The sequence below is a fragment of the Scophthalmus maximus genome, chromosome 14 (genome assembly GCF_022379125.1).
Source record: "Scophthalmus maximus strain ysfricsl-2021 chromosome 14, ASM2237912v1, whole genome shotgun sequence".
In the NCBI taxonomy this organism is placed as follows: domain Eukaryota; kingdom Metazoa; phylum Chordata; class Actinopteri; order Pleuronectiformes; family Scophthalmidae; genus Scophthalmus; species Scophthalmus maximus.
The window spans coordinates 7,275,365-7,290,050 of NC_061528.1; the positions used below are offsets into that span (position 1 = coordinate 7,275,365).

General features: G+C 43.7%; 1 protein-coding gene across 5 annotated transcripts in view; it reads right to left on the minus strand.

Annotated features, from left to right (window-relative positions):
- arhgef7a (Rho guanine nucleotide exchange factor (GEF) 7a) overlaps positions 1 to 14,686 on the minus strand; it is a 44,734-nt gene that overhangs the window by 11,817 nt on the left and 18,231 nt on the right. For 2 of the 5 annotated variants that reach the window (XM_035651268.2, XM_035651272.2), the window contains exons 1-6: positions 12,070 to 13,960; positions 7,770 to 7,853; positions 2,251 to 2,335; positions 1,968 to 2,101; positions 941 to 1,142; positions 44 to 132 (exon numbers count right to left, since the gene is read on the minus strand). In XM_035651268.2, coding sequence (XP_035507161.1) covers positions 44 to 132; positions 941 to 1,142; positions 1,968 to 2,101; positions 2,251 to 2,335; positions 7,770 to 7,853; positions 12,070 to 12,234 — 759 coding nt within the window. In that variant the 5' untranslated portion in view covers positions 12,235 to 13,960. Of the gene's footprint in view, positions 1 to 43; positions 133 to 940; positions 1,143 to 1,967; positions 2,102 to 2,250; positions 2,336 to 7,769; positions 7,854 to 12,069; positions 13,961 to 14,686 lie in introns of those variants that run through there. The other 3 variants (XM_035651270.2, XM_035651269.2, XM_047337186.1) reach the window with 3 other exon arrangements.

Sequence of the window (14,686 nt, forward strand, 5' to 3'; positions counted from 1 at the left end):
TAACAAATTATTTACAAAAGTAACTGTCGAGTTGCGTCCTTACCAAGTTGTAGTACGTCTTGCTGATTGCAGAAGTGTCAAAGCCTTTAGGTGGACTCTTCAGGGTGCCGGACTTGGGAGACACTTGTTTGTCTGTGATCAGAAGGAAAAGACAATAATTACTGCACATGCACCGACCCACACTAAATTCTGAAAAAAATTTCTATATGATAAGCCAAGTAAATGAAAAATTTTATCTTATGCCGAGTATCATGTAATGGGCAGTATTTTAGTTTTATCTGCCCTCCCCTCATATATTTGCAAATAATCTCACAAATATCTAGGGATAAGCGCTGATTTGCTATTTACTCACTGAAAAAATACCTTTGTGCAAAAATCATTAGTGTTACTCCAAGAAAGTCCTCTACTTCCAAATGCAAAAATTGAAAAAAATATAATTGGCTGCATAAAGAAATGCTACCGTCTTTAAATGACAATAAAGTTTATAGTGGCTGTTGTTTTGTTGCAGAGTTAAAGCAGAAAGCGGCTTTTTCGCTGTTCTAAGTACACAGTAAGTGCACATCAGGCATACAAGTGATGTTTACTCACTCACTCACACTCACAGTACTAATTATTTAGGTAGAATAACACGACCTCAACAACACGTCTTTTTTTGTCTGAGTGATGTAAAACATCTGTCATTATTAAATATTTCGAGCTGCTCTGCGTCCATTCCCAGAGGAAGTAGGAGCAGAAAACCTTTTCTGAATTATGTGGTTTGGACGATCCAACTGACTGATTCCTGAGGTTATAATGACTATCCCTTAATGTAAGGAATCACTACACTTCTGTGTAGTGATTTTTTAGTTAGTTAGAAATATTCTTTTCACATTAAAATCGCTGAAATTCATCTCACCCACCATAGGCTTCCTGCTTAGATAGCAGTAGCCGAGGTACCTACCAGAGCCTTTGACCTCGCGGACGTAGTTGCTAGGAAACCACCCAGTCCTGCCATTGAGCATCCCCTCCCACCAGCCGCCATCCTCCTGACGAGTCACGCCGATCAAGTCGCCCTTATCAAAGGTGAGCTCGTCCTCGTTGGTCTGCTGGAAGTTGAAACGTGCCCTCACCAGCAGCTGCTGGCCACTGTTCTCCGACATGTCCTGACGTGATCAAGGGAAGGATGTTAGCAAAGAGGAAACGAAGGCAGTGAGCAGGAGACCAAAGATGGATGAGAGCGGAGTCTTGTTGTGAAACATGTGAGGATTCATCCATGTTGTGAAAACAAATATTGGGAAAAATGTATTACTCATTATACTTCGTCATATTCATCAGTTCCACCCATCAGAGACTTTACGATGTTCCAAACAATTACATATATAATACAAAAGTATTTTTTTCGAGTGACTGATGTTTTTGCTGGTCTCCTGCAAACCTTTCCATAACTGATCAAAATCAAGCTTACTTTAAAATATTTTTCAAAAGTTTTTCCTGCCAGTGCCTCGAGTTAAATTGCTGGGAAATGTCCGAGTGAGCCCATGTGAAGATACGGCGAGAAAATCGACAGGAAATTCACGAGCGACTGGGTCGTGTTGATGACTGCAAACAAAAGCACTGCTTTCCACTGCAGGATTGCTGTCATGTCCTGCCTCCTGCGTGCTCTACCCAGACGCCAACGGATTTTCTAGAATTGTCCCTGACTCGGACAATCTCCGGCTGCGTTCGTCATATGTAAACGTCAAAATGTCATGTCTGTAAACAGACATGTGTTTATTTCTGTCCTTTAACAACATGGAAACATTGATTGACATACTAAAACATTCCCTGAACTACTACACTTAATGAACTACTTTGTGTCTATATTGATTATTCATTTCTACTAATAGCTGTGCCAAATTTAAAAAAGAAACACTAACAGTTACCAGTTCTATTGTGTTTCTAAACTGCGCTGTGACTGAGAGTCGTTGACTGAGAGTCGTTGACCTCACCAGACTGCGAAACTGGTTCTGCAGCAGCTTGGAGGATCGGCCCAGTGAAGACTGAGAAGACAGCGACTCGAACGACTTGATGCGGTGGGCCGAGGAGTGTCTGGCACACACCGAATCACTGCCCACGCCGATATCTGGACAGAGAGGGCAAAAATATAAAACACACGAGACCTGCTATTTGCAGTGAGCGCCCACACAGCCATGACTACCTGCATGTCTTTCATTAAAAAACACCCCCACATGCAGCGTGAAACTCACTCGTATTGTACATATGTTAACTAACCTGCGGTCACTTTATTCAGAGCAACCAGGCTGCTCAGCACCTTTGAGAAGTTGAGTCCCAGCAGCAGGTCACTGGCCTCGAACGGCTGCAGGTGAGAGAGGACGGGGGGGGGGGGGGGGGGGGGGGGGGGGTGTCGGTGAGCGCCACAGAGAGACATTCAGCATGTGCATTTTTTCCTTTTACAGCTAATCGCTAATTCCAGCGCAGCAGGACGGCGTCATCGCTTGGCCACACTGCGAGCGCCGAGCAGTCGATCAATAACTCTCCTCGTCTTTGACAGAGGGAGCTGGTGAAACCCACAGCATGCACATATCTGCCGCAGCCACAAAACAGCCACCGTGTACAGCTTAATGCGCTTTATAAAAAAGGCGTTGACAGAAACTGAGCTCATCTAACTCCATGAAGAGCAAAAGAGTCAAAGAATGAGACTGGGCAAAGTCAGGAATTCTTGTTCCATCGAGGGCAGGCTAATCTATATTAAGTGTGAATGCAAAGGCCCATCATCCAAACAACAAATACAGGCACGGATCTCATTTTAACAACAAGTGTAAATGGGAGAATAAGACGTAAGGTTGCAAATAACAAGTATTTCCATCACTTATTAATCTCCATTTGTCACGTTTATTTGTTTGAATTGTAAAAGTACCAAACAAGTACTTCTGACTGAGATGGTACATGATTGTGCTTACACTTTTTTTAGGTCGTTGTGTTCATTCATGAGGAAATGTGCAGAATTTTTATGTTTGCTACAGTCACATCAGTCCAGATGCACAGTAAAGATGGTGACGCAATTAAAATCACTAGACACGCCGCTAGGTTAATGCTGGTTATGAAACAGGCCTTGTTCATACTATTTACCAAACAGAACCTTGTAACTACGACGACACAAACAGGACGATAGTTTCACAGACAAGGTAGGGAGGACTGAACTTTTGTTTTTTCATTGGATTTACTGAAAAAAAACGTAATAGAATGGCAGCCTTATCCTTTGTTTGCGGTGGAAGAATACGTGTTGGTCATATCACTTTCAGCGTGACTCTCACTATCCTCTCGGTGAGAGTTAGCATGAATGGCAGCGATTGTATCTGTGATGACGAACAGTAGTTGTCCTCCCTCGTCCTGTGCAACGGCTTCAAATGATTAGCTGCTCCTGCCTCAGTCGTATTGAGTCTGAGCGACTGCGAGATGCGTCTCTTTCATCTTCCGCTCTGATTGCAGATATGCCCTCGGGAACATGATGTGAGCGACTGTGCGTGTTTGCAAAAGAGTGTTTGTGTGTGTGTGTGTGTGTGTGTGTGTGTGTGTGTGTGTGTGTGTGTGTGTGTGTGTGTGTGTGTGTGTGTGCAATCTAAAAGACTCGTGTCCTTGGTGAGCATTCACGTGACAGTACCCTCTTCCTCGCTCGTCTATACTTTCACTGGGACTGAAACCACAAACCACATTCAGTGTTTGTACTCAACTTTTCCCGTGATACCTGCAAAACGTGACCTTAGTCGCTCCCTTCAACAGGTTCCTCATTAGAAAAATGTGACTCTTACCAGGGTAACCGCGGTGGTGCCACATTAAACATGCATGCAGGCAGATAATGAACTGACATGACAAGCTTCGACGTGTCTGCCGGGCCCTCGGCATCACAGGCAGGTAATGATCCCTCAGAGCAGGCTGACACAACAGTGCAACACCCCTCCGTGACTCAGCGAGCTACAACGGCAGAGCAAATTGCTCCCACACTTTTCACCGTCGAGGAAATAAGTGTTTACCTGCGCGGGGAATTGCAACCAGCCACGTCGGGTCGGCTACACCACAGTTGCTGGATTACATTTAAATATTTAATGCTTCTGTGAATCTCGTGTCTAAAGCAACGGTCAACAGTGAGGGAGTTAAGAACACATGTATGTATGTAAACAGTAACACTTGAAGCAGTAAATCTAACACAATGGGGTTATGAGGGTATTGGTGTTGACATACATATTAGGTGGACAACATTAATTTCCTGGTCGGTAGTGCTAAACTTAATCTGGAGACCAGACAGTATCCCTGAACTCTTCCAAAGGGGCTGTTTGTGGAAATCCAAATGTACGCAAATGTTTTCCATTTTCATGAACATTTCCAGCCTGGTAAAAAAAAATTCGGAAAATGTCAGAGTGAGCCCATGTGAGAATAGAGCAGGGACATCTGTGTAAGATCCACAGCGAGCGAGTGGACATGTCGATGGCTCTGTAGGCAACAGCACTGCTTTCCGCAGAGGAATCACCACCCTGTCCTGCCGCCTGCATGCTCAGAATGTTCCGGAAATCTTCGCTGTTGTTATGAATGCGTCTGAATCTCCTGCCGAGTTCGTCAACAACAAACTCTAGAGAATGCCCGGACCCGATTTTTCAGAGTTCAGTCATCGGTTCGTTTCTCAACAGTGGGATATTCTTCTCAGGCCAAGTCTCCCACTGACCTCAATCCAAAGGATCATGCGTCTCCAATTTTTAAAGACCAGACAGAAGACAAAAAGCCCCCGAGGCGAGCGAGAAGTGAAGATTACAGCCGGACTAGAGCGTTTTTAAATTTGATTTGATGTATCGGACTGAGCAATTCATACGTCTGGTTCTGGTGGAGACCTGCTGCTGAAGTCTGTGGGTCGAAAAAGCTTTAGACAGTAATTGACTGCAATAAATAAATCATTTACTTTTCCTGCACCACAATCTGGGCATAAGGTATTCAATTGGTCTTACTGTGCAGATGTAAGCAGGACTGTTCCTCACAAATATTGTTACTCTTGATTAATCTGACCATTGTTTTTTCAACTGATCAGTGAAACATTTCCGACTCAAAGTTCAGAACTCAAAGATCTTCGATGTACTATGAAGAACTATCACATTTTTACAACTTTAAATCCATTAAATATTTGGGATTTGTGAACAACACAATAATTAGTTTATCAAAGAGTTTGCCAATTACTTTCTCCTGATGGACAAATTGAATAATGAACTGATTGTGAGCAGTTAAAATTAAGGGAAGATTCAATTCCAATCCAACCCGCTGGAGCCAACTGGGACTAAAGAAAGGTTTAAAAAACCAATTAACTGTTGAATTTGTTTAATCAAGCAAAAGTGGCAAATATTCCCTGGTTCCTGCAGCTCCTTTTAGTGTGGTTTATATTGTTTCTGATTAAATATCTTAGATTTCTAAACTGGTGGTCGTACAAATCAAGATATGTGAAGTTTACCCCTTGAGCGTGAAAGAATTGGAGGTGAGAATTTTAATGGACATTCAATAAATTAGACAGTTGGGGAAAATAATGACAGTTTTTGATTAAAATGAAAATTCTCTTTGGTGCTATCCTTGAGCCAAAACCACTAAAACACGTCTCTTTGTAAAAGCCTTAAACAGCCGAACACATCTGTGGTGCAGATCTACAATAAAACAAAATGTTTCTTTGTTTTTGATGGTAATGGATGCTAACTCTCCCATTAGTCGAGACAGATGGATGCGTAGTGACTGCCACGGTAGACGGAGGGTAAGGTTACTGTTCCAGAGGGACCAGTGGGGTCATGGGAATTCTAATGATCACTTCCTGTGGTCAAAGGCACTAGAGGTTAAGGGTCAGTACCAGCAGCTGCCTACGGGTCAGACAGGGTCTTCAGTGCCTCATCGGGCCGGGGTACATATCCACATAAGATTTTTTTTTTTAAAAGGCGGATCAATCCAAATGAAATATAGCAAGACCAGCGTGTTGTTGCTCAGGCAAACATCTAGCTCGACTCAATTAAAACAAGGGTCAGACAGTCAGTCCTGCAAAAAGCACAGTGTCTATCTGTCCTGTCCGTCTTTCACACGAAAGCAGGCCACCGCTCTAATCTGCAGCCGCAGCTACCAGGGGCCGGAGCCAGCAGTGCTCTGAGCTCTGGAGAAGATCCATCCACCATGTCCCAAACTACAATAATCCTGCGCTGTCCAGTTCACCCCCCCCCCCCCCCCCCCCCCCCCCCAAAAAAAGTCACTTATGATTAAACACACTTTCGCACGCAAGGACCAAACACAGACTTTAACAAATATAGGAAAGAGGTGGCAGTGTTGAGAATGAAACACAGGCATCAGTGAAGACACAGAGGAGTGGTTATGATCAGGGAATATGACTGTTTGCAACTAGAAAAAAAAACAAACAAACTTGCAGATTATTGCTCAAAACTGTTTCCAGAACCTGTCCCTGCTGAGAGCCAAAACAAACTAAACCAAACAAAAATCACAACGGACGTCTTCTCCTTCTCCTTCTCTGGCATTTCAGCTGCCTGCAACTATACTAACAGGCGTGTTGTTTTTCCCCCTCACACACTCACACACACACACACACACACACACACACTCGGTGTGACAGCGCTCCGTCTCTCCCCATCTCCACCTCTTGTTCAGTGGCTGGAAACTCAAGGAGGAGCGAGGCAAATGCTGAGGAACACTGAGTTTCATTGTCGGACTCAGGGGCGGTTCAATGACCCCTCTGTGTACTGGTACCAAATCGAAGCCCCGAGCAGCGCGCTGTCTTCAATTTAAAGAATATTATGGAGGGTATTCTCATGAAATGAAACTAGAATATTTCTATATAGACCCGCATGGATTAGGTCTTAGTCTATATAGAATAAGTACTACCATATTAGAACAAGACCTTCTTACATAACCGCGGTGCTGTATTGTTCACAGCTGCAGATTGGATTTAAAATATATATATATATATATTAGGGCTGCGACTAACGATTACTTTTCATAAATCGATTAATCTGTCAATTATTTTCTCGATCAATCGATTAGTTGTTTGGTCCAAAAAGTGTCATGAAATGGTGAAAAATGTCAATCGTGTTTCCCCAAACCCCCATGATGACGTTTTAAGATATATTCAGTTTACTGTCACAGAGGAGCAAAGAAGAACCTGGACTTTTATTTCCATAAAAACCGCTTGAACCGATTAATCGATTATCAAAATAGCTGTCGATTAATTGAGTAGTGGATTACTAATCGATTAACTATTGCAGATCTAATGTAAAAAAGGATTTTTATGCCAAAAACATATATATATATGTATGTATGTTCATGCACTGGCTGGTCTGAGGTGGACAATACAACTAAAAGCCACACGTGAACCCAGACCAGAGGACAAAGCTTTGCATAAATTATGAAAGCATAAACATTTGTCATGGCGCTTCTGAATGCAAGTGGATGCTCCAGTGAAGTAGTTTCATCCATTACGTGTCACTATAGACTCGAGGTTCGCCCAAAAAGACGCACACGCGCCTCCACCGGAGCCAGGGGCAGAGCTCTCCGTCTGTCGGCCGGCCGTTGGGTGGGTGGGTGATGGTTGTCGGCGGCCCCTCTCTCCATGAACCCATTGTGTGGTGCTCCTCAGCTCCCTCTCACACGTCAACGTCTCGCCGCAAACAGCGCCTCTGTGCGCTATTTTACGCAAAACAGCGTCATATGTTCACAGCAGATGTGCTCAGACGCGCGCGCGCGTGTGCGTGTGTGGGGGGGGCACTCACCTCGACGCGGAACGACGTGCAGCCTTTGAGAAACTCCTTTATGTTGCTCAGACACTCGCCGTCGTTCTTCGGTTCTTGGTAAATCTGGGGACGAAAAGAAAGCGCAGGTCAGAGAACCTCCTCCTCCTCCTCCTCCTCCTCCTCCTCCTCTCTGCGCACCGCGGCGGATCTGCGAGTGGTTTATCGGCGCTTCTTCTTCTTCTTCTTCTTCTTCTTCTTCTTCTTCTTCATCCACACGCATTCTACAGCTCCCCTCCTGCACCGGGGCCCGAGTCCGACCGCTCTCCGACCGGGAGGCTGAGCACGAAGAGGAGGAGGAGGGAGCGGAGCTGGGTCGAGGGAAATGACGTCATCGAACAGGGGGGACCCCCCCCCCCCCCCCTCGTGGTGGCCTATGGGTGCACTGGGTTGTTTTTTTATCACAACTTCCTTCAACAAAATGAGTCAGCAGAGAAATGGTAAGTAAGTAAACAAATCGATTCGTTCTATCACCACCGATCGGCAACTATTGTGATAGTCGATTAATCGGTTCCACTAGTACTGTTTCAGGGGCAAATTCTTTGATTTCAGCTGTTTGAAATGAGAATATCTTCGGGTTTCTTTGTGCCTGGTCACTTTATCATGGACCTGAACATGTCATAAAGTTGACAGGATGACAATAATAGTAGGTGTTCATTTGATATATGCTCAGCACAGGTGGTTGTGTTTAGAGTTGCAACAGTTAATCGATTAGTGATCGACTGCTAAATTAATCTGCAACTATTTTGATAAACGATTAATCGGTTCAAGGAGAAAAAAAATCCGAAAATTCTCTGATTTCAGCTTCCTAAATATGAGTTAAGTGTCATCGAAGAGCAAAGGAACCGGAAAATATTCACATTTAAGAAGCTGAAATCAGAGAATTTTTTCTTTTTTTAACCGACTATCAAAATAGTTGCAGATTATTTTAGTAGTCGATTAGTAATCGATTAACTGTTGCTGCTCTAAACACAACCACCTGTGCTAAGCATATATTAAATGAACACCTACTATTATTGTCATCATGAAAGTAAACTTCATGACATGTTCAGGTCCATGATAGTGACCTGCACCATGTGAAGATATACATAGTATATTATTGGTTTTTTATGCCAATAACAACATAGATAGGTGACAGTTTGACAAATCCAATGATCCATAATTAGCTGTTATCAATTTTTAACCTTCAAACAAAACATAACATGGACATTTACTTTGATAAGGATCTGTTGAAGAATTGTGACCATTATATATAAATACAGACATCAGGAAATTTAATCAGGAAATGATCTGTGCTCTCTGGTGGACATGTTGTGTAAGGGAGCCTCTGTTGTCTATATACAGTATGTGGCCTTTTGTTTCTGAAATGTCAGTGGATATATAGACTAATACGGATAATCCACAATATGTTTGTATATAAGTTAAGACAAGGAGTGTAAAAGGTATATTTATCTTTTATTGCAAACCTGTTTTTGTTTCCCCTCAATCTTGATTTCTCCCTAGGCCTTCAATTTGCAAAAAATATTTAATTCATTTTTCTAATTGCTCATTTTCTCTTTTAATTTTCCTCAATTCATGCTCCTCACACTATCCATTCTCTTGCTCACTCATTCTCATTTTCCTCTGTTTTGGTTTCCTCATATTTCCCACATTTGTCCTTATTTCAAACATGATAATGGGGAGTAGATCACGTTGAAGCGGAAATATGTCCGGGGGCAGATGTATGTATAGGAAGTGTGCTGGTAACATTCAGTGATTAACACAGACTAGATCCATCATGTAGAGGACGTCACTGATCAAAGAGGAACTTGTTCAGATGTGATCAACCTGAACCGTCCACACTTTACGGTCTTGCATCTGTCTCTAACACTGCACTGTAATGTAAACAGAAGGAAACTGAAGAGGTAAACAAGGAGGATTTTTAAAGCTAATTAGAAAGAACACAATACTATCTCCTGTTTAAATCTTTGCTCTATTAGGTGATGTTACTTGCATCCACCTTGATGGCAACTGACATGTGGCCCAATTGTGCCTCCGCTCCGCTCCCCATCTCCCACTTTCCTCTGGCCCACATTCCCATCCAGCTATCCTGGGTCTGACAGCAATTACACAACCTGAACTCGGCTACGGGAACTCCACACGGTACGGTTACGGGAATGCACGATACCTACGGCATCTTGGGAGATGCTGTGGGCCACATCTGGGTCAGATAGTGACTGGATGTGGCTGGCCAATGATGCCTCTGATGCTGCCCAGGGATTCACACACTACTTGTTATTATAAAAGCAGCAAGGAAGAGTGGAAATAGTAGAGAAAGGCAGAGCATGCATAGGGAAAAGGTGAAACATTATTAGTGCTAATAGTGGAAACAGTGGGCGTGCAGAAGTTATATTAAGACAGATAAATCAGCCAGGGATATCTCGGCCAGTGTTAGTTAACAAGTAACAATGTCAGCTGATACGACAAATATCTGTGTGAGGTCATTGAGTAACAGTGAGTCCATTACCTGCTTTGTCCACTAGAGAGCACTGCTAACTAACGTCGTACTCCGCACCAAACTGTGACCTCACCCAATGGTTTTGCGAACTTCTGTTGTGGAAGCCTCGAGTTAAGCCTTTTGTCCAGCGCCATCTTGTTTTTTTTGTAAAAGAAGTAAGAGTGGGGGCTTTCGTCTACAGCACTCCCGCGTGCCACAATGATTGGATGGTATAAGCTTTCAGTCACGCTGTATCTATGCCCCAAAGCATACCGTGCTTTATCTTCTATTTTACTTCTAAATGAGACCACAATTTACAAAACGAACGTCACGCTGTATTGAAGAAGACTTGAAACGAGAGATTGCGTCCATCAACGCCTCAGGAAAATGTTAACTGACGTTATAAATCAAACAACAAGTAAACTAATTTTCTCATATACTTGTAAAAAAAACTGACTTCTTTTAGCAGTCGCCCTCTGCTGGTCATTCCAGAAAACACAGATTTCGGGCATTTCCACATTTTCTGTATTGGACCCGTGACTGCATCCATTTTTATATACAGTCTATTGTCATCATTGCTCCATTTTGAATCTATTTTTGCCGGGTCACATACTGTCATACTCTGATGATTTTATAACATATAAGGTAAATAACATACCATCGCAGTAGTTATTCTGACCACACGAAATGCTGTTGAGGAATATTTAAAAAATCTACACAGGAGTTAGTTGTAAATGTAAACATACTAAATCCACCCTGACATAAGACGGCAGCAGATTTAAGAACATTTAGATCAGCGGTATACTGGGCTGATTATACTGACTTCATCTCTCCATTAGCATGGATGAACAGTTTGGATTTGGTTTGCCTGGAGATACATCAGCGTTCGTGAAATTGCTCAAGTGAACAAAATGGTGCAAAAAAACAGACCCTGATTTGATTATGTCACAGAAATCAAACAACACCCCCGTTTTCAAGAGGGTAAAAAAAGAAAAGAAATGGAGGAACCTGTTTATCATTTAACGCTTCAGTGGAGCTGTGACCGGGGACCAGCACCAGGACTTCCTCTTTTAAGGAAACCGTTGTCTCTTTTTTACGCAGGCCTGGACGTCTTTACACCGAGTGGATCTATACGTTGACGGACACAAACAGCGCGCTGTGTCTTTAAATGGGCAGAGGGTCCATCATCATCTCCGCCTGTGCGCCTTTGCAGTCAATGGCGGCCCATACACTCTCAGAGACAGACAGTCGTCCCCTTTACATTGACACACACAGGCCCCGTCGCCCTGGATTACAGACGAGATGAAACCATCAGAGGGCAGGTCTGTGAAAGTGTTGCACTGGGGGGAAGAAAAACCACAACAACAAGGCCTTCATTGACATAGTGGATCTAATCCCTCCTGATAAATATGACCAATCGATTGTCATGTTGTTGTGATGCCGCCTTGTTCGGAGCAGATGCAGAGACAAGCGGCCCTTCTCTGCCCCCCCCCCCCCCCCCCCCCCCCCCCACACACACACACACACACACACACGCTGACACACGTTATGTGCATTCATACCCGAGCGTTGTTTTCGCAGACAATAACCCGGGCTGCTGCCCGTGACCTACAAAAGAAATCGCCTCATGGACCAGTGGGCAGAAAGAGAGAAGCCAGACAACGAGCCCACCGCGGCGGTTGCGCGGATCTGATCTGGTGCAACAACACAACGCCGACGGGCGGTCGAGAGGGGGGGGGGGGGGGGCAGGGGACAGGGGACAGGGGACAGGGGAGGACATGGGGGGTGGGTGTACATGGCTCTTACTTTCTCCGTGGATCCCGGGCTGAGCCTCTCCAGCAGCCGACACAGGACCACCCCATCCTTCAGGGACGTCTGCAGGAACGCCTCGGGATCCGAGATGGTCTTCTTGGGCGACTCCAGCACCCCGAGCGTAATGAGCCATGTCACCGTCTGTTCCGCCGAATTCATGTCCAGTCACAACAGATCCTGTATATTCAACAAAGCGGCGGTGTTTTTTTGGGGGGGGGGGGCTCTCAACAGCTCACCGCCCCGGCTACGCTGTCATCTGTGCGTAAGAGCAGAAACATGATTAATCCACAAAAAGAGAAAAAAAGGATGCATGAGATGTTGATGTTGATGAGAGGCTGCGGGGGGAAAGGCTCTATACCTCGGGTGGATGCGGAGGACGGCAGGCCGGTGGAAATTCAGCAGGTCTGGTTTCCTCCCTTGAATGGTGTGTGTGTGTGTGTGTGTGTTCCCCCCCTCTAACCTGGCAGGCTGTCAAGTATACGGCTCTCTGTGATGCGTCGAGGCAGCGGACTGCATGTGTGCGCATCGCAGCCGCTCATCCATTGGATGACATCACACCAGGGGGACAAGCCAGTCCAACCAGTTGTTAGGACACCTCAGTGTGACAGGAATAGGCTTTGAATATATCCTGCTCCTTTTTTTTTTTTTTTTTTAAATCATATCAGTTTATTATGACCAGGCCATAACACAGGCTGCCTGTTGTTATCTGTCATGTCTCAGTTCAAAAGGGGGGAAGTGACCAGCAGACAGGAGCACCAGCTTCAACACTGAAAGAAAGTATCAATGTGATGATTGTTTCTATAACATCACAAAAGAGGAGGTTCCCAATCAGTTAGTTCATCAAAAATCATTTTTAAAAAGAGGGAAATCATCATCTCATTCAAAAACTGTATAATTTTTTTCAACTTTTCTTTATTATTGCATTTTGTAATTGTGAAAAATGCATAACTGTCAAATATTCATGCATCAAAATCCATCAAATGAACCAGTCTGGAACAAAAAAAAAAGTTTGTCCATGGTTGTTATCTGATGCGGGGTCACAAGGATGTCACCAAAGGCCAAGATCACTGTCATTTACTCTTCCATCCCTTCCTTGTATACCCGCAGCAGTATTTCTGCCTCTACCTGCTATGGAGCCCAGGTGGACGGCAGAGAAAACACTCAGTTAGGGACAAACAGATTAGCGGAAAAAGCTGTTTAGAGTCTCCTTTCTATTCAACCTGAGCTGACCGGAGTGTGTTTGGTTGACCTGACTGTGGAATGAAACTGGAGCACCATGCAGGCACATACACCCACATGAACAGGAAGACATGCAAATGATTCCAGCACAGAGAGGATTGTGACCATGCAGGCCTGCACCACTGAGCCAAGGTCTACAGAGCTGAAACAATCAGCTGATGAATTGACTAAATTAATAAATAAATGGATAAGGGATCCTTTACTTTTGTGTTCTGTCATCTTGGGCTTTAAGACACATTATTATTATTATTATTATTATTATTATTAATAATAAATTACTTTTATAATCAATATAATTCATCAAGACAATAACTGGCAGATTAATCGTAACAGAAATAATTTATGCAGCCTTAGACATATTACATCAGATCACATCGTGTTTGCGTGTGTGTGTGTGTGTGAGTGTGAGCATCACTAAACCAGGATACGTTACCCAGCCCTCTTACATTGTGCTTGTCCTGAGGCAAAAGGAAAAAACAGAAAAAAATGTAAGATTGCATATCATCACAGTAATGGAGGAAGTGGCGGTGTGCACACATCTTCACTTCTCACTTTGGCCACAGGGTGGGGCTGTCTGCACACTGTAGCCACTAATCATACATACTGGAAGCATCCTGTGCTACATGGATGCTGTGTGATCTCCAGTTATCTCCTACTTATAATATCTATAAACTATAAATTGACGATCAGTTATCTGTTTACCGGAGGTTACATTTGTTAAGAATGCCTTATACTGTTGAAGAAACCTCCCAACAATGCCCTTTACAAGCACCTTTGTGTGTCCGAGGGCTTGTTAAAGACGTAATAATTTCTTTCATACATGTTGAAAATATCAGTATACGGTCTTTTTTGTGATGGAGGCTCTGAAATAATATCAATGTGCTACATATAGGCACAGATTTTAAAAGTTTTAGCCCTGAACGCTGAGCTTAAAGGTTAAATGAATCATTTATCAATGCTATAAAAGCCATTATTAGGCTCTTTATGTGCTGTTGTGTTGGTTGTGGCCAGTGTTATCCTCCTCTAGCAGGACACTTGCTTTGTTGTTTTAGGTCTTCAATTCATCACGATGACGGTGACAGTAGGTAAACACTATTGTAGGAAAAGGCTGGAAAAACCCTTTAGGACCAAACATTTGAACTGGTGAAAGAAATTACAAAAAAACCCAACTCTATTAAAGTCTATAAAGGTCGTCTTATTAATTGTCCACTTTTCTCTCTCTTGCAGGAATCTCAAATCTCCATGGTAACCAAAGGAAGCTGCAGGGGTGGACAACTTAGCTCAGACCCGGTCGCTCTCTCCCGACACTTTTTCCACATCCGTCTCTCTAAGTTTGTGTCGAAGGGTGTGTGTCTGTTGTCAGGAAGGCAGA